Consider the following 18,703-nt stretch of genomic DNA (forward strand, 5'->3'; position numbering starts at 1 on the left):
CCAGGATAAATTCTAGCCTGCACGCAGATCGAACGCAGCAAATGTTCTACTCGTAGTTAAAATGCTGTGTCTTGTCTGCGTGCTCCCAAATACGTACGGAGGTGGTACTCACCACCCAGGGTGACCAGATTTCACAAAATGAAATACGGGACAATCAACAAAGAAGCCCACGCACAGTGTTAGACTTGTGAAAAAATATAAAGAATTGGAAGGGAGGGTGAACGAAAGAATGAAGGAGAAAATAAAAAGAGATGAATTGAGAAGGAAAGAAAATAAAGGAAAAAAATAACAGAAAGTTAGAATAAAAGGATGGAAAAAGAATAAAAGGGATAAAAAAGATTTCCGTCATTCTTTGAAAGAAAGAAAGAAAGAAAGAAAGAAGAAAAAGAAAGGAAGGGAAGATTAATAAATGTGTGAAAGACAAAGTAAGGAGAGAATTAATGGGAAAAAGTAAGAAAAAGGAGGAGGAAAGAAATGAAGGAAAGAAATATGTTTCCTTTATTCTTTGAAAGAAAGAAGAAAACAGGAAGGGAGGGATGAAGGAAGGGAAAGAAAGAAAGAATAAGAAAAAAGAATTAGAAGGAAAAAAATAAAATAAAGAAAGGAAGGAAGAAAGAAAGAGAGGGAGGGAATGAAGAATGGAGAGAGGAGAGAACGAAAAAAAGAGAAAATAATGGAAGGAGAGAAAGAACAAAAAGAAACAGGAGAGGAAAAGAAAAGGAAGCCAAGGTAATTTCAAAGATGAGAATGAAGGAAATAAAAAAGGAAATATGATAAAAAATGAAAGTAAGAGAAAAAAGGGAAAGAAAAAATGAACAGAGAGAGAGAAAAAAATGTTCAGGAAAGAAAGATATTGAGAATTTGCTCTGATCCTAAATGCCTAGGTTGTAGCCTGCCACACACAGGCAGGAGGCCAGTTCGTTTGCAATTAATGAATTAGCAAGAAAATCATCGCAGAACTTGCAAACGGTTACAGTTATCAATTTTATTGTTGTCTCTGCTTCGTCATCCATTGGTTATTTAATGAAAATTCGTCACTTTTTGTATTAACTACATTTTGTTCAATATTCTGAAATACGGAACAAATAGGCGTCCCGGGAAGGGTTTGTCGGGACGCCGGGACAAAAGAGCAAAATACGGGACAATCCCGGGAAATACGGGACGTCTGGTCACCCTGTCACCACCTACATATCCCTAAATTTTGACATCGATTTTGCAAGTAGACAGCACGCACATGCAAGTACGGCCGCTGCATGGGACCAATGGTTTATAAGTCGACTTGATCCCGGACTTGATCACGACAAGAAGGCAGAATGACAAGATCTTGCCAAGTCGCCTTCTAAAAAGTTACATGTCATGAGGGCGACACATGATATCTTGTTAACGAGGTGGTTAGTTGGTACATGTATACTTTCACGCTCTCATAACACCAAATTGATTTGATAAGATCTTGGGAACGATTTATAAACATTTTCATCTGACAACATTCATGAAATGTTCTCCCGGCATTTCGTTTTTTTTTCGTCCTCATCAAAACGATACTTGAACTTCATATCTCGTCATTTCATTTTTCATGGTCTTATACGAAGTCTGTAATTACAATCTCGTCTTGTCAGCATCATCGTGACCTTTACCCTGTTGATTTCTGATATTACAAACAAATATTTGTTTTTATTTCCCCTAATAACCTCCGTGAGCAAAGTCCAAAATTTGTTTTGAAAATACAATCATATTCTTCAAAACAAAATACATTCATATGGTTCCGAAACGTAATATAAGGTATGAGCAACTTTTGTACACAATACATATATAGGCTCAGCTTTTATTCCAGTTTTGTATAATGCCAGAAACGCAATCCACATCTTTTCTTGTTTTAGCAGCCAGTCGCAGGACAGGACATTAACATATTTTATTTAGTATAGGAGCGAAATATTTGAATGAATCCGTTACATTCTGTATCTATTAAATTTCAAGTTAGTATCAATGACATATACCAGATGGGGGGGGGGGGTGGAGCCATGCCTTCCAAAACCAAGACAAAATAAAAATGAATTGAAAATCCACAGACAAAAAACTACAAAAGGAAAACAAATTAAGAGGCAAAGAAAGGATAAAGTGTGATGTTATTTTCTGAATATTATGTTACAGATTTATCATACCATTTTGCCCGCCCCCCCTCAATTTTTGGCTCATAACGCCACCGCTCGGTAAAAAAAACTCTGACATCAGACAGAGCGGAGTCCTATCACTAATATTTCACTATACCCTTTATTCAATGATTTGAGCATACATGTGTAGGCAGGGAGAGAAGATTTGTGCAATACAAATTCGGTATCCTATCTTGCTAAATAGGTAGAAATCTATACAACCATACAAGAATTTAATGAACATAATCCTTCATCATGAATACATTTCAAATGATTGATTGTCTTCTCCTTTTTTTCAAATCTCAGGTGGCTGCTAGTTTGGCCGCATCAAACTTTGATAATGAAATGAGAACGCAGGCTCTGCAGTTTGACCAGACTGGGTTTTCTGATAACACGAAGCGACTGCTGGGTAAATTAATATACATTGGTGATGCTGCTTTGGAAAACCAGGAAGATTTGGAAGAGGTAGGGTATAACATCCCCCGGATAAGATTTGCACATGCGTATTTTTCTAGTCAGCACATCTTAAGATTAGCGGTTAGCCAAAGAGCAAAATCTTCAAAGACAAATTTTCACTCATCGGGAAGTTGCTCTACATGAAGAATATTTCAGATATACATTTTCTGGCGTGAGGAGGGTGATCCTTTCGAAAGACATAATTAGCTAGTAGTCATTGAAGTATGTGAAAATTTATTCAAATTTATACATTCGTTATTCGTAATTTCATGTTCAACTTTTTGAGTTATTTGTGAGTTTGCTCTACTTCATACAGCTGACTAACTTACTATCGGACATGGAGACTCGCTATGCAACAGGAAAACCCTGCAAGGAGGACGGTACCTGCTATTCTTTAGAACCAGGTGAGGTTCTGAGATGTCATCCTGTCAAAATAAATCCGCTCTTCCGTTTGAATAAGTTACATTTCCGTAATATCATATCAAGGAAAATATTAGATGTTTTATCAGTTTTGTTTTATTTTTTTTTGAAAATATATATTTAAAGAGAGAGAGAGAGAGATTGCACAGCGCTTTCTTTTAAACAACATGGCCTGTGTTATGATAGCAGGTTTAACTTAAACTCAGGTTTAAAGTTGTGGTTTAAGTATGGGAAGCCAAAAGTAGCAACATTGTTATTAAAGTTGTATGTTTCTTATGTTTTCTGTGCTTTTTCCTGATTCATCGATGGTGAAGACAATAATTCATACTTCTTAGACAATTAGAATGATTTGAGAGCCAATCGAGCTGAAGTATGATATCTCTACTGTTAGTGATTAATGTAACAATTGGCTATCCATACTTAAACTTGAGTTTAAGTTAAACCTGCTATCAGAATACGGACCCATGGCGCAATAATAAATGTTATTTAAGGGAGACTTAAAAACATTTCGGAAATTCACTTTTACTAAATACTCCTACGACTACCCTGTTCAATTTTCCTAGTTTTTACTTGCTTTGCTGGCCCTTAAAGTTGGATTAGCTATTTCTATACTTTGTTGCATGAAATTGTGTTCGAATTCGCAAAGCGGGTTTCTTTTTCTACATTAATATAACGAGTTTCTATTCTGTCGGTGAAAAAGTATGAATTATGTAATTTAGCATAATATTTGCTATATGAATTTTCTTCTGTTTATATTTCAATGATATATGCAAAGATCTCACCAGGATCATGGCTGAGTCACGTGACTACCAGGAACTTTATTGGGCATGGGATGCCTGGCGCGATGAGGTCGGAGCTCCAGCCCGACAGGACTACGTCCGATACGTCGAACTGAAAAATATGGCTGCTCAAGCCAATGGTAAATGATTATCATGATGACGCACATAATTCACTCTTTATTGATCCCATTGCTATCAGTGGCGTACAGATGGGGGCTTGAGGGCGATTGCCCCCCCCCATTTTGTCAAGACCAAGAAAAAAAAAGAGCAAACAAAATGAATTAGTGAAGGATGTCATATGAATATTGTTTTCAGAATATTATGTAAAAAATTATCGCAAAATTGAATTTTAGTCATAAAAAATGTCGAAATTTTTGCTCGCTCGCAACTTTTTTTTTAAATACGTCATTTCTGACCCTAACAAATTTTTTGGCTCATTACGCCACTGATGGCTATAACAAATGAAAATAGTAGAGAGGCATTGTGCAAACCCACTCACGCACCCACACCAAATCCTCTTCAGACCCCCACACACCAATGCTTTATTTTTAAACACCGATGTATGTATAAACATATAATGTACAGGATAGACATTAAATCACGTTGGTGAGAATCTCGGGACTTTTTACAATTTTATTTTAGGATTTGACCTTTCATGATTTCTTTTGATTTTTGACATGGGAAGTAAATGATACGTGAGAAATACCGTTTTTTATTTCATCATGCTAACAGTCCAACGTGGTGTGAATGATAAGATTGTTTCACGAAACCCCTAGTTAATTAAAATCCTAAAGAATTAGTTTGCTGATGTTCTAGCATTCCAGCATTCTAAGACTGATAGTTTTACATTAAAATATTCCTGTTGTTGAGATGTCGCTGACACTCATTGTGGAATGCTTTGATATTATTCAATTTAACTTTGCAAAATCAATCCAAAGAGGAATCATTGGGGAAAAAAATAATGTTTAAATGTCATGAACAAAAACATTATGCCAAAACACGATAATACAATTTTAGTAAGGCTATTTTCAAGATTAATAATGTTAGTCAAGACGATAATACTAGGCCTATACAAATACAATGGGGACAGTAATGATGAAATAAATTAATTATGTAATTGCTATCAACATAGTCAATTTAAAGGGGCAGCCCATCGATATTTTTAATGAAACACATCTGCTTATCAATACAATCAAAAGATTTATTACAATATATTAAATATGAGTATTTCGAGGAATTAATTAAGTACACAGCAGTTAGGCAAGACTCACTAATCAGAACTTTGTTGAAATGTGCGTTTCAATTTGTTTCTGAGAATGAAACTATTAAATTCATAACATATTCAAGACATGATCTGCAATGAAACGAAGGAATTACCGACATACTGATAGTCGTGGTCGAGGCATAGACATTAATTATTTACAAATCGACTGTCTGCGTCATTAAAAACACTCCATGCTGTGACGTCATAACGTATTCCAATTGGAAATGCTGTTTATCAAGGGTGTCCCCTTTGGGCATTTCCGCCCTCTTTTATCTTCAAGTCACTATGGACTGTTAGATATAAAGACGAAAGAGGAGAAGAACATAATAAAACAATATTATGCCTTGTGCTTTCAATTTGATATGAAATGGGTAGAGCCAAAGTGTATAAGATGCCAATTAACGCTGAAAAGAGCTGCATCATTGGTCCTCAATGCACCCTGGAGCTGTTTCATTGTTTTATATTATCAGAATAACATGCTCTATTGGTACGAAATCAACTGAGTCTATACAGGCCAGGCACTGATCCAGGGGACATTTACTCCTAACACACCCACACACACCTTCTGAAAATTACCCCTGTTTGGAAAAGGCTTTTCCCTCAAGAACAATTTACCAAAAAGCTCTACAATTATGACAATATAATGAAATTATATTATCTATCAACTGATTTTTGTTTTTATTTTAGATCAACCTGACAACGGAGCTTACTGGCGTTCTTGGTATGAGGTGGATAATCTAGAAGAAATGACCGAGGAGCTATACAATCAACTCACACCACTTTACACCAACCTGCACGCTTATGTTCGTAGAAAGTTATACAATGTGTATGGCAGCGATTATATCAACCTGCGTGGACCTATTCCTGCTCACATACTTGGTAGGCCATATATACTTTAGTCAAATTAAATAGATGATATGATTTTGGGTCATAGCGATCATGGTTTTGTCCATTCTTGAAATAACGGTACATTTCAAAATAATCGTTGTTGCTCTTAAGATCATGAGAACACAATGCAGCTCCGTTGTGATGTATGTAATTTATGGCGCTATTTCGTAACCAAGTTCCGAAACCTACTCACAAATCGAAGTTTTTTTAAAGGCTAAATAGATATCATATAAATAACAATGATTGTCTGAAATCATTTTAAATGGTTAAAATACAAAGATCCGAAAGTAAGAGAAAATCTATTGGGACAAAAGTTTGAAAGAGGTAAGCTTTGAAGTTTTCATTCAATGTTCTCTAATCATGTGGTGTCTCACAACATACAGGTAATATGTGGGCCCAATCCTGGCTCCAACTCCTAGATCTCTGCCAGCCATTCCCTAATAAACCCAGTGTAGATATCACGCCAGTCCTTATTGAAAAGGTAAGTTGCACTATTTACATTGTACGTATAGAGTATGAATTATCATGGATATAGTATGTATATGCATGGTATAACTGCTGATTCCTTTATATGAGAGAAAATGGTAAGGAGAATGAAACAAGTAGAAAGTGTTTCTGTGTAGTTGAACATGTTAGAGAGAAACTGTCTGGATGTTTGTGCGTTTGTTATAAGGAGTGGTGTTGAGTAGAGTAGAGTAGAGTAGAGAAGAAAAAACAAATAGTGAAAAGAATGGACAATCGAGCATTACCGTCGAGCAGAGAATATATCCTGATATCCACTGTCATGTTTGTGATCATTGGTCACATGTGTCTTGGAATTTGGCAGCATTATTTATCGGAACGACATAAACTTGGTGAACGTAGTTTTTATGTGAAGAAAAAATGATTTAAAAATATTGGTGAAGGTTTTGAGGAAAATTCATCAAATATAAACAAAGTTAATAGAATTTGAGTTGTTTTTGTGACGTCATAAACTAGCAGCTGCCTCATGTGTTATGTAATATAAAAATTAATGTACAACTCTCAATTTTGGAAAGGATCGTGATGATTGATATTAATTGTCTTCTTTCAGGTGCGTTGTCTGTTGATAATATGTAAGGTACAATAACAACGATTTTCATTTTTTTTTAGGAGAAAGTGACATTTCATCGATTTTTTTAATTCACCATACATTGGAAGCTGCTCACATATGACGTCACAAATCAAAATTCTAATAGCCTTTTTTTTAATTTTGGTGGTATTTCCTCTAACTTTAACCAATATTTATTTGTCCTTTTTGCAATGTTAATTTTTTTTGTCGGGGTGAACCTCCCTTTTAATATGATGGCATGATTCTAAACATCGTGTGTTTTAAAACGTTTTCCGTGATACTTTTATACAGGGTTATACTCCCCTGCAAATGTTTCAAGTCTCAGATGAGTTTTTTGCGTCACTTGGACTGATCCCCATGCCTGAAGAATTCTGGAACGAATCGATGCTTGAACGACCAAGCGATGGACGTGATGTTGTATGCCATGCTTCAGCTTGGGACTTTTACAACCAAAAGGATTTCAGGTAACCCAAATCTCTCAGTCGGTTTTTGATAGTACGAGATTATGATTATAGTAATATTGACGATTCGAAATTTGTGGGATTTTTGTACATTCGTATTAGGACTACTTAACACTCATCTCAAATGTGGTAATTACCTTTCTCTGATATCGGTGTATTTTCCATTTTCGAAGTTAAGGAAATATTTAATGTTTTATAAACACTGATAAAGGCTGGCTTTAAATTCTTCAGTTGTGTATTAAAACATTATGATATTATAGTACTAAAATAGCATGATAATAAAGTATACGTACTAATATCTACTATATATGCTAACATCATTACTTTACATTTACTGTCCCCTACCTCCTGCAACCTTCCCACTCCTATCCCCCCATCGCCCTCCTCGTCGTCTTCTTCCACCTCTCCTAGAATAACCCAATGTACCCAGGTGATCATGGAGGACTTCATTGTCGTCCATCACGAGATGGGTCACGTAGAATATTACCTCCAGATCAAAGAACTACACGTTCTGTTCCGCAATGGCGCCAACCCGGGGTTCCATGAGGCTGTAGGGGATGTTATTGCTCTCTCTGTATCCACACCTTCTCATCTCAAATCAATTGGTCTTTTGAAAGAAGTTGACGATGATCTAGGTGCACCACTGTTGTTTATGCTGTCTTGTGTAGATTGGTGTTGCTTCCCTTCGTTGTATGGTTCTGTTTCATGTTTTGTTTCAAAGGAAATTTGGAAGCTTGAATCATTGAACTTATATTTTTCCATTTTTCCCCTTTTTTACAGCGTAAATTTCATACGGTTTAACAGAGACAAAATATATTACCATAATCAATATCATATATCGATCATTTAAAGGTTGAGATATTGGGCTTCCAACACTGTTTGGGGGGGGGGGCTGGTTCTAGTGTGATGATCTGTATTAATTCAGTGTCGGAAAAAGACGATTTGGGTTTGAGAGAATATTTATGTACCTTTTTTTTGCTCAAATACAATTTTGACATCCTTTGTTGTATACTCTCTACATTCTCTCATTGCATACCCGGATGTATCTGATCCACATTTAGAATCAAACAATGTACTGATATAACCATGGATGATTTCATCACCATTCACCATGAGATGGGACACGTTGAGTATTTCCTACAGTACAAGGACCAACCAGTGTCATACCGTGACGGCGCAAATCCTGGATTCCACGAGGCCGTAGGCGATGTACTCGCTCTGTCGGTCGCGACACCAGCCCATCTCTATTCTGTTGGTCTCCTGGATGAAGTCGAGGATGATGAGGGTATTTTCTATCTACATCGTTTATTCTGGATACACAATCTTGTTTTCATCTCATCTTTATCAAGTCTCATTACATCTGTAAACGTGATATTCTCCATTTCCTTTTTTCAGCCTGTTAACCAAAAATATGTTTGGGTCAACATAGAAATAGCACATTCTGAAGTTCTTTTATTATAACTTTCCAAATTATGTACCAATTCAGCTTTGATGCTGTTTTATCAGTTTTGGTAATTTATAATTTCTGGTGGCTTCAAATATACCAATGCATCTGGCTCATTTCAACTGACTTAGAGTGAAGTGGTCCAAATTCAGATTCATCTTCATAGAAAAATGAACATAAGGCAAAATAAACAAAGGGAAAACAAAAGTGAAACGGAACAAATGGCGCTACTAAGTTCGAATAGGTCAGAAGGTTATAAGTTTATCCCGTTTACGACTTATTTTATTTTTACATTTTTCAACTCATACCTCTACGAGCATCATATTCTAAAAACTGGACGGACTTAATTGATATTTATAATCAGCGACTTTGTGTTTCTTAGAATAAAGCAATGTACGGATATAACCATGGACGACTTCATCACAGTTCACCATGAGATGGGACATGTTGAGTATTATCTGCAATACAAGGATCAACCTGTAAAGTACAGACGAGGTGCCAATCCTGGATTCCATGAGGCTGTGGGTGATGTTCTAGCTCTTTCTGTCTCGACACCGGCCCATCTTAAAGCTGTTGGTCTCTTAGACGAGGTCGAAGATGATGAGGGTATACTTAATACATGTTTGCCGCCTGCTTCAGTCATACACATTCCGTATTTTCGTGATTATTATCTTAACTGTATTGTATCGTACAGGATTGCATTCTACATGTCCTATTACGCTGTCTTTCATGTTTTAAGAAAATTTTATAGATTATCTTACGCCGCCAGAATAGTTAAGGCCATACTCCCCTGAGATAAAATCACTAACATAGGTTGCAATTTTGCACGATTACCAAACGCATTTTAAGCTTTGGAAATCAGCTCAGGGATGAAATCTCAAGTTACTACAAGAATCAGATATAATTCAAATATTCAACCTGGGAAGGATAAACAAAATGGATGATGTCTTGAACAATAATATTGAAAGACAGCTTGATATAGCAGAGTTCATCATCTGCGTCAGCTATTACCATTTAGAATCTCACCATCTTCCGTAAAACATCCCGAATACAGTGCTCAAAATAACCCAATCAAATCCTAACATCATCTAGGACATCATTTAACTCATTCCAACACCAACACTTCTATACAGTTTTAACGATTAGAAAGTGGAGCAAAAGCACAAGTATGGTTTTCTCCAGAATAAAACAATCTACTATATCACAAGACAAACTGTTCAGTTCATATCTAGTAAACAGCATTGCATGCATTTATTTTTACTGTGTACTGCATTATGTAGTCAGCATCTAGTTCACTGGGCTAAGTGTTGTAATTTTTTTTTAAATAAAGAGTACTTCCTATCTCCATTGTTCTACTAATGTCCAGCAGTTGATAAGGAGATCAGTATTACCTATTACTTAAGTCACTCACTTATACCCAGTCAGTATAAAGGCCGAATATAACCTTAGATGGATAAATTATCTCATAAATACCATATTTGTATTATAATTCCTTCAAAACATTAATCTGAGTATTCAGAGTTTTTGAAGAAAGGATCTTAGTCAATTTGTTTATAGGAGCAAGCTGAGCAAAAATACGCGTGGCAACTTTGAATCAATTGAACACGAACTGGTTATTTTTGTAGTACACTTTAAAGTTAATAACTTTCTTATCTACGTCAAAGTTTGTTAACCATCGATTTAAAGTGTGGGATACTTGTGATGTGTCAACACACTCATGAATGACATCCTCTACGAACGATCGAACACCTCACCGCATCCAGTGATCGCCTGATCATTATTTACTAACACGACTAACCTTCTTCAGGACCTGCATGGAAGAATTATGTTCAAAATGCACGGCAAAGCACAACCTAAATAACCAATTAAAAATCCTCTTATGCTGCATGTATTGGCTGATTTTTTAAAAAAGTTAAACATTCATTCATCCCCCGGCACTACCAGTTTTGATTCCAACGAGAGGTGGGCCTATGTTTCGCAGGTGGATCAGAGAAACCGGTGGACTAGAAGTCTCAGAGTTGAGCTCTGTCCAAAAACCACTTGTTGGATTAAATGAAAAACCTGTCTCATTCACCTATTCTACCGTGGATCCTAGTAGAATCCGCAATTCTACCATGACTACCAGTCCACCCCTGCCTGCATCCGAACCCTCTCTTGATCTTGAAACCAGCATGCAATGAAGAATAAAACTCGATTGATTTTCTAGAGTCAAGCAATGTACAGATATCACGCAGGACGACTTCATCACAATTCACCACGAGATGGGACATGTTGAGTATTATCTGCAATACAAGGATCAACCTGTAAAGTACAGACGAGGTGCCAATCCTGGATTTCATGAGGCTGTGGGTGACGTTCTAGCTCTTTCTGTCTCAACACCACAGCATCTTTTCTCCGTCGGTCTTCTGAATGAAGTTGCAGATCACGACGGTATATCAGGGATTCCCTCTTTTATATTCCCCTTTTCCGAATCTGAAACTTAGGATCAAATTGAGGGATGGATAAGTCGGGGTTAGTAGTCCTATAGGAAATAGTTGTTCAAAATATTTTTGGTGTCGACTCGTGGAATTTTTTAAAAACTGATCGAATATGCAGCTCTGCACTATTTAATGGAACCAAATTTGTTCTTATGCGCTATGTCATACTTAAAACCTTTCTTATGCACTTTGCCTTCCATCCATCCCATAATGACCAAATTGGAGGCTCTACATTTTTATCATAAAATAGAGCCTCCGTAATATTACATAAATTATACGTATAAACATACGTCTAATTATTCAATGCTCACATCGAAACCATCTTATTACAAATCTATTTTCTAAGTCTGGGTCATTTACCATAAGTGTTTGTGTTTCACTTGTTATTTAATCCGAAAACAAACAAAGTGTTGTCTTTCCATTTCTATAAACACATCTTGTAAACCGTGACCTAAATATAAAATCCATGTTACGCACTCGTTCCACCAATCTGTTTCAACTTTGTCTTCGTATTGTTCCATATGTAATGTTATCATGCAAGTGTCAGTATAGTCAATTTTTTGTAGAGTGAAAAATAACATTTCCCATCAATGATTGTGCGAACTTGAATGGTATGCTTTTTGCCAGGTTTATTGATAGGGACAAAGTAACAGTATATTATAATTTACTAGCAACGGCTCATTAGATTTTACATACTAAACCGAATCGAGTCACAATTTATAACAAACAATGTTGGATATGCTTTTAAACATTGTAGTTTTGTTTCTTCATGAAACATTGTTGTTTTTTATCATATTTCCCGGCATATTTCTAATGATATTGTCCTCTCTAAAATATCACAGCAAAATTATTGTTTCTGCCATTCCCTCTTCCCAGTAGGATAAAATAGGTCATAACTAAAATTGCACAGATTCAGACCATTACAATTGCACACAAAAAAATATCCAACGCGCTCCCAATACAGCAATATTATTATCTTATTTTACATCTAAATCTGTTATTACAGAGGCCGATCTGAATTTTTTGATGAGCATGGCACTGGACAAGATTGCTTTCCTTCCTTTTGGGTACCTAATGGATCGATATAGATGGAGAATCTTTGACGGAACTACCCCCGAATCAAAGTATAATGAAGACTGGTGGAAACTAAGGTAAGTTGTAGTCGGTGGACACATTCACGTAGTAAATGAAGTATCTAGTCAAAGTATGGTGACATTGAAAGTGGTATATAACATTTTTAGCAGTGGTGATAGAAGATATAGAAGTAAAATTACTATTAAAAAGGGGAATGAAGAGGAGGGAGAAGAAATAGATAAAGAAGAGGGGAAAAAAGGTGGAAGCAGAAATTTTGAGAGGAAGAAGCAACTAAGGAAAAGAAGAATAAGAAGATGTAGACATGGTAGACGACGCCACCCAAGTCCTTCCCAAATCTTCATATCTTTCCCCACCCTGTTGACACGTACCCAGTCGAGCTCGGGCATAATAGGGGAAGATTGTTGGATGAGGGTGGGGGTAGGTCTTATGAGTCTATAGAGTGTTGGGCTTTGGGAAATGCAGCTTCCCGTAACAGGGGCCAAGACTAGTGAACGGATAGCCAGGGCCAGGCCCCAGCTGATAGTCTAGTTAGTAGTAAGTACTTTCATTATTAACTTGTACTGTTTCTGTTATGTATGCATGAATAACGGTACCTCTATCAACTGCACCAACACGTACTTCTTTTATTTTTGTTGGCTGTGACTCTTTCATTCAATATCGGTGCATGCGAATACAGTAAACCCAGACTTTATCAGGATGTTATTTTTGTTGTTTTTTTAACTCATCAAATTTAGGTTTCCCCTTGGGCCGCTGCCGCTGCAAGTCAAGGTATCATGTTTGCCCCCTGCTGAAAACGTAGCTCTGCCCCCCGCCCGGCCGCGCCCCGGTCCCGAAGGACCCATCACCCCTATCAGCTTTTCCGTGGCTAGTAGAGCTATCTGCGTTGGATACGGTACACTAGCTTTAGAACGAAAATATTTTAACGATGTTTTAACTCCCCAAAATACCATGAGAATAAATTAATTTACGTAATCTTTATCAAATGACATTCCACTATTCCTGAATCAAAATTATATTCCAGAGATCACACATTTAGTCACTTAAGAATTTTCCTTCAAATAGAAAAAAAAACATCGGGTATTTCGCACGATAAAAGATTGCCACTTGGGGACTCGAGCGTTAGATGTCTAATTAATACTCAATAGCAGAAGCGCCAGTCAAAGAATGGAGACACGCCTCATCATTAACATAACAAAAATAGACAGTGATTAATACTTATTTCTAAATGACAAATCACAGAATGAGAATGCTACTTGTACAACATTGATTTGAGAAACGATGCAGCGGGACAGAAAAGGTGGATTTATAGAAACAATCCCGATTTCACTTATTAAAAGGCATTAAACACAAAAAGGGTTTATAATTATAATCAGGATGAATTTTGAGTTGGAAATTAGGTTTCAAAGATCCCAACCATAATATTGACCGAATTAGCGTCGTTGTTATTTTTCTAATGTACACTTTTTTTTTCCATAAGACTGCAATACCAGGGCATCATCCCACCTGTAACCCGTACGGAAGAAGATTTCGACCCTGCAGCCAAGTTCCACATTCCTTCTGACGTACCTTATATCAGGTGAGAATAAAAGCTGAAATTATGGAGATAACATCGTCAGGTAATTTTTTGCCAAATAGTGGCCACGTATAAAAAGGGAAACTCCTATTTGATGAGAAGCTCTCATCGTAGTTAACAAACATGCATAAAACAAATGCCAACTGATAACATTATTGGTGTCTGCAATTTATTTCTTGTTTGTGTTTTCTGTGGAAATCCGACGCATGGGAAGACCCAGACTCCATCAAACATTTCACAGACTGAATTTTGAAACTTTCATGTTGAATCCGATCATTCATGTGGATTTTCTTCTTTTTTTCATCAAGAGATTTGTCTCATTCTTTGCAGGTATTTCATCAGTTTTGTCATACAGTTTCAGTTTCACGATGCTTTGTGCAAAGCAGCAGGTCATGTTGGTCCTCTTCATAAATGTGATATTTACCAATCAAGAGAAGCTGGTACACTTCTGTCGTAAGTTCCGCGTTTTCAGCCATTTTTTTTACTATAAAAGTGTTATTAATATTTGAATCAAGGCAATTTTCTTTGTTCGATAATCTATTGATTTAAATAAACGAAGATGATATTGGCGTGCTTATTTTGTGTACGTATTCTTTATATTGAGAATAACTTTCATCTTATGTAACCTTTGGGTCTATGTTATACGTCCTAAAATCGAAATTTGCATCACAGCAAACAAGTCAATCCAAGTGTAAAAGCATGCTAAATAGAAATTATACAAAAATAATTAGAAGATAACCATTTGGTTGATTCACATTATCAGTACAATGCGGTTTAAGAACTGTCGAAATTCGGTAGAGAGGGATTGGGTGCAAAGATAAATCGACCCCCCCCCGCCCCCTCCTCTCTCTCTATTAAAGGTGATATACATTTATCTATGATTTCAGAGACATGCTGAAAAAGGGTTCAAGTGAGCCTTGGCCTAACGCCATGGAAGCAATCACCGGTTCTCGTGAAATGAATGCTACTGCTCTTGTTACTTACTTCCAACCCCTGATTGACTATCTGGAAGCAGAGAATGAACGAAATGGTGACATTGCAGGATGGCCAGAAACATACACACCAGCAGGTCAGTACTATACCCGGTTTGTTGCATGTCCACACAGGTTGGTTTTTCGGCCAGAGACAAGAAGGAAATTTGCGACCAATATTTCATCAACAATTGAAACTAATATCAGACATTACAAAGCACAAGCATTCAAAATTATTGTTTATGTTTTATGATGTTTTATCTACTTTATTGTTCGGACAACGGACCCCAACTTCCTACTTGCCACTTCACAACCATTTGCCTTCGTCACATTTGTCTTAAAAGACATTGTACTCTAAATGAATGCATGGCTTGAAATTCGTCTCCAAAATGCCTCTGTATTTTTTTTATTGAATCTTGTTTACTTTCTTATTTTGCACACATTTAAGCAGGGCTGGTGTTAATAGGTATTCATTTTAGCATACCTTGTGTATCCATGATTTATGTTAGCCATGTTAAAGTGAAAAGATTTCTCATTATGCGCTTCCAACAATTATAGTCATCATATTAACACTTTATCAATTAATACCGTTTTTATTGTTTATTCATTTATTTATCAGTCTTTTTTTAGTAGGGTGGCTCCATCAGTAATTGATATGCTGTTGTCCTTGGAGGCCCTACAACAAAATACAAACATATAACAAACATGAATATAAAAAGTGTACAATGTAAGTTGAAACGAACAAACTGTAAAGAAAAGAACAACAAGGGGCCAGTTTATAAATTAAGACTATTATAACGCCAAAATAAAAGACTAAATGAGGATTCGGATTAAGCATTTCTTAAAAAATTAGGTAGTCAAAAGACTACCTAATAAACTAAGGCTTACTTGACACCCACCCGAAGGTCTTTATAGGTGAATAACTAACTGACTAGATATAATTGACAAGCCAAATATTGTCAAAGTTACAATCCAAATATTGCCAGATTGACAAGCCAAATAAAAACGGTTTTCAAAGGAACTTAAAAGCTGAATGAAATATTTGAGCTTGAGCTTTAATGCCATTTTTAAATTACACTAAATTGAGCAAATATCATTTGATATCTGAATGAACTTACAATCTGTTCTTTTTTGTTTTAATCTTGCAGATCCAAACTTTGGCGTAACAGTACAGCCTTCTACGACAGCGATCTTCCTTTGCATATTCATTATACTTGCGAGAATATTTTAGGAACCAAGATTTGTAATTCTTTAGTAGCTTAAACTTACTCCTCACCGTGATCTGTTACATCAGAACGATTATCATGGTGTAAAAAAAATCTTTGGTGTCTTTTGACGTCATCAGGTGTGACATTTTTTTTTCACAAAAAAGTGTGTATTATAACAACGAAGAAATTCTGTTTTATATCCGTACTAAAGTTGAAGTCGAATAATAGTGGATTAATGAAATAGCAATCATAAATTAACTTTTATATGCCGGTCTTAACCCAAGTATTGGTATTCGAAAACGATTATTCACGGTTAGGGTTTTATATATATTCCATATCACAAACTACTATTTTTTTTTCAATTATGAGCATAGCTACGATGTTTTCTGTAATAATTAAATAGCAATGCAATATAGATGCATTATTTCACAAATTTTGTAATCTAGATAATATAGATAAGTTAGTGGAGTACAAATTTACAAACACTCATTTTATTTGTATATTAGAAAATGAAGATAAATACTAAGACATACATTTGTAATTCAGAAGAGCATTGGTTTTTACTTGAGTTGAGATCGGGACATAATTTAGTAGTTATGTTCTTATGACACGGAGTACCAGTGTTCAACGACGTCTGGGTAATACAGTGAACTGGAAATAAAACACAAAGACTTGACAATTTCGAAACGCTCATTTTCCAATGACTTTTATTATACCAATAAGTAACAATTTGCATATTCAATACCATATATATGTCTACATGCATCATCATCTTCATCAGTAGTACTTTTTAATTTCAGAATAAAGCACAATCACTATTTCAGTTCCGTAGAATATTTTCGTCATTGAATTCATATTTTTCACATATCTCTTGACATAAATTTAAGAGCCGTTTACATTCAACATCTGTATCATGGTTTTCAAATGAATATGGAAACATGAACTCTTGAATAATCACTTCAAATCAACTCATTATTCTAGCGTATGTTATATTACATATACATGTACAGTATACTTAATTATATAAGCCGATATCAAGAGACGAAAGTTGTTCTAGCTGTTAGGCGGTTCCACAAAATGAAACCATCAAAACCAGGGAAACTACAAGTGTCATTTAAAATATGAAATAATGATGTAAAATCTGAAACCGGAACTGAAAAATAAGATGAAATATCATATAAATATAAAAGTAAAAGATGATCTAAACATAACAACATGCGAATGATATCATCATCATGGAATGCAACGCAATAAAAATCAAAAGAAAAGAGAACTTAGAGAACTTATTCATATTGCGAAGCAGAAGTACGGAGGCGATGAAGAATAAATAAAAATTCAGCGACCGTTTTTGCTTGTATTAACACCCCAAAAGTTTAATCCCGATCGTGTTAAACACTGTTGTTCATGTTTAGCTAAAGATATACCTGTGAAATACTACCAATCGAGTTCATCACTGAGAACATTAATATTTCTTTTATTTCATCTTATTTTAACTTTACAGTGCGTACCAGAAAAAAACGAAACCGGGATTTAGCGATTATTTATCATAACTTAATCATAAATACAATAGACAAATGACATACCAATGTAAAGCTTAGAATCTCTTCTTTCATCAGATATTTCTTAGATTATTCCCCATTCACGCATGAATGAGCAAAAACAATTTGAAAAAAAGGATACCAAAAACCCATTTGGTGGAGAGTGTCATAATTTCAAACGAAAGTCTCATGCCTAAAAGTTCAATATCTGCTCTTTTATTTGTTACCTTAATCACAGAAAATGATCAAGAAATAAAAAAGTTGTGTTCCCTCGAAACAATGCTTGTATTTCCATAATGTGGTTTTCTTTTTGAAACCCAGATACAGCCCGCCAAATGACTTTTTTTGTATCCCCTCTTCAAATTGTTTTGGTCACTTATACGTGACTGTGAAATATTCTAAGTAATTTCAGATAAAAGAGGAGATTATAAGCATTACAATGGTAGATCATTTGTCTATTGTATTTGTGACTAAGTTATGGTAAACCATCGCTAAATCTCGGTTTCGTTCTTTTCTGGGACGCACTTTACCATGTTTACAGTTAAAAATCTATAAACACCGTCACGAATAATTACATCACAAGGAAAACGTTTGATATATGTTTATTTTATACTTCATATTCTAGTCTGTAAGTCACATGTATCTTGCTATGTTAGAAGTCAAGTCCACACCAGAAAAAAAAGTTTTTGGAGAAAAAGACTAAAATCGAACTAGCATAACACTGAAAACTTCATCAAAATTGGATGTAATAAAGAGAGTTATGACATTTTGAAATTTCGCTTATTTTCACCAGACAGTTATATGCACAACTCAGTGATAATGAGAGTCGCTGATGTCCCTCATTCACTTATTTTTTTTTAATTGTTTAAATTATAAAATATTTCAATTTTTA

At 35.5% G+C, this 18,703-nt stretch overlaps 1 protein-coding gene across 3 annotated transcripts in view; it reads left to right on the forward strand.

Moving 5' to 3' along the window:
- LOC121410879 (angiotensin-converting enzyme-like) overlaps window positions 1-16,949 on the forward strand; it is a 31,428-nt gene extending 14,479 nt beyond the window's left edge. The window contains exons 2-13 of one of the 3 annotated variants that reach the window (XM_041603232.1): window positions 2,454-2,612; window positions 2,920-3,007; window positions 3,799-3,942; window positions 5,754-5,945; window positions 6,338-6,435; window positions 7,336-7,508; window positions 11,156-11,379; window positions 12,433-12,577; window positions 13,999-14,097; window positions 14,425-14,547; window positions 14,982-15,163; window positions 16,214-16,949. In XM_041603232.1, coding sequence (XP_041459166.1) covers window positions 2,454-2,612; window positions 2,920-3,007; window positions 3,799-3,942; window positions 5,754-5,945; window positions 6,338-6,435; window positions 7,336-7,508; window positions 11,156-11,379; window positions 12,433-12,577; window positions 13,999-14,097; window positions 14,425-14,547; window positions 14,982-15,163; window positions 16,214-16,296 — 1,710 coding nt within the window. In that variant the 3' untranslated portion in view covers window positions 16,297-16,949. Of the gene's footprint in view, window positions 1-2,453; window positions 2,613-2,919; window positions 3,008-3,798; window positions 3,943-5,753; window positions 5,946-6,337; window positions 6,436-7,335; window positions 7,509-8,566; window positions 8,791-9,331; window positions 9,556-11,155; window positions 11,380-12,432; window positions 12,578-13,998; window positions 14,098-14,424; window positions 14,548-14,981; window positions 15,164-16,213 lie in introns of all 3 variants that reach the window. The other 2 variants (XM_041603231.1, XM_041603230.1) reach the window with 2 other exon arrangements.
- Window positions 16,950-18,703: the final 1,754 nt, after the last annotated feature.

This window comes from Lytechinus variegatus, chromosome 3 (genome assembly GCF_018143015.1).
Source record: "Lytechinus variegatus isolate NC3 chromosome 3, Lvar_3.0, whole genome shotgun sequence".
NCBI lineage: Eukaryota > Metazoa > Echinodermata > Echinoidea > Temnopleuroida > Toxopneustidae > Lytechinus > Lytechinus variegatus.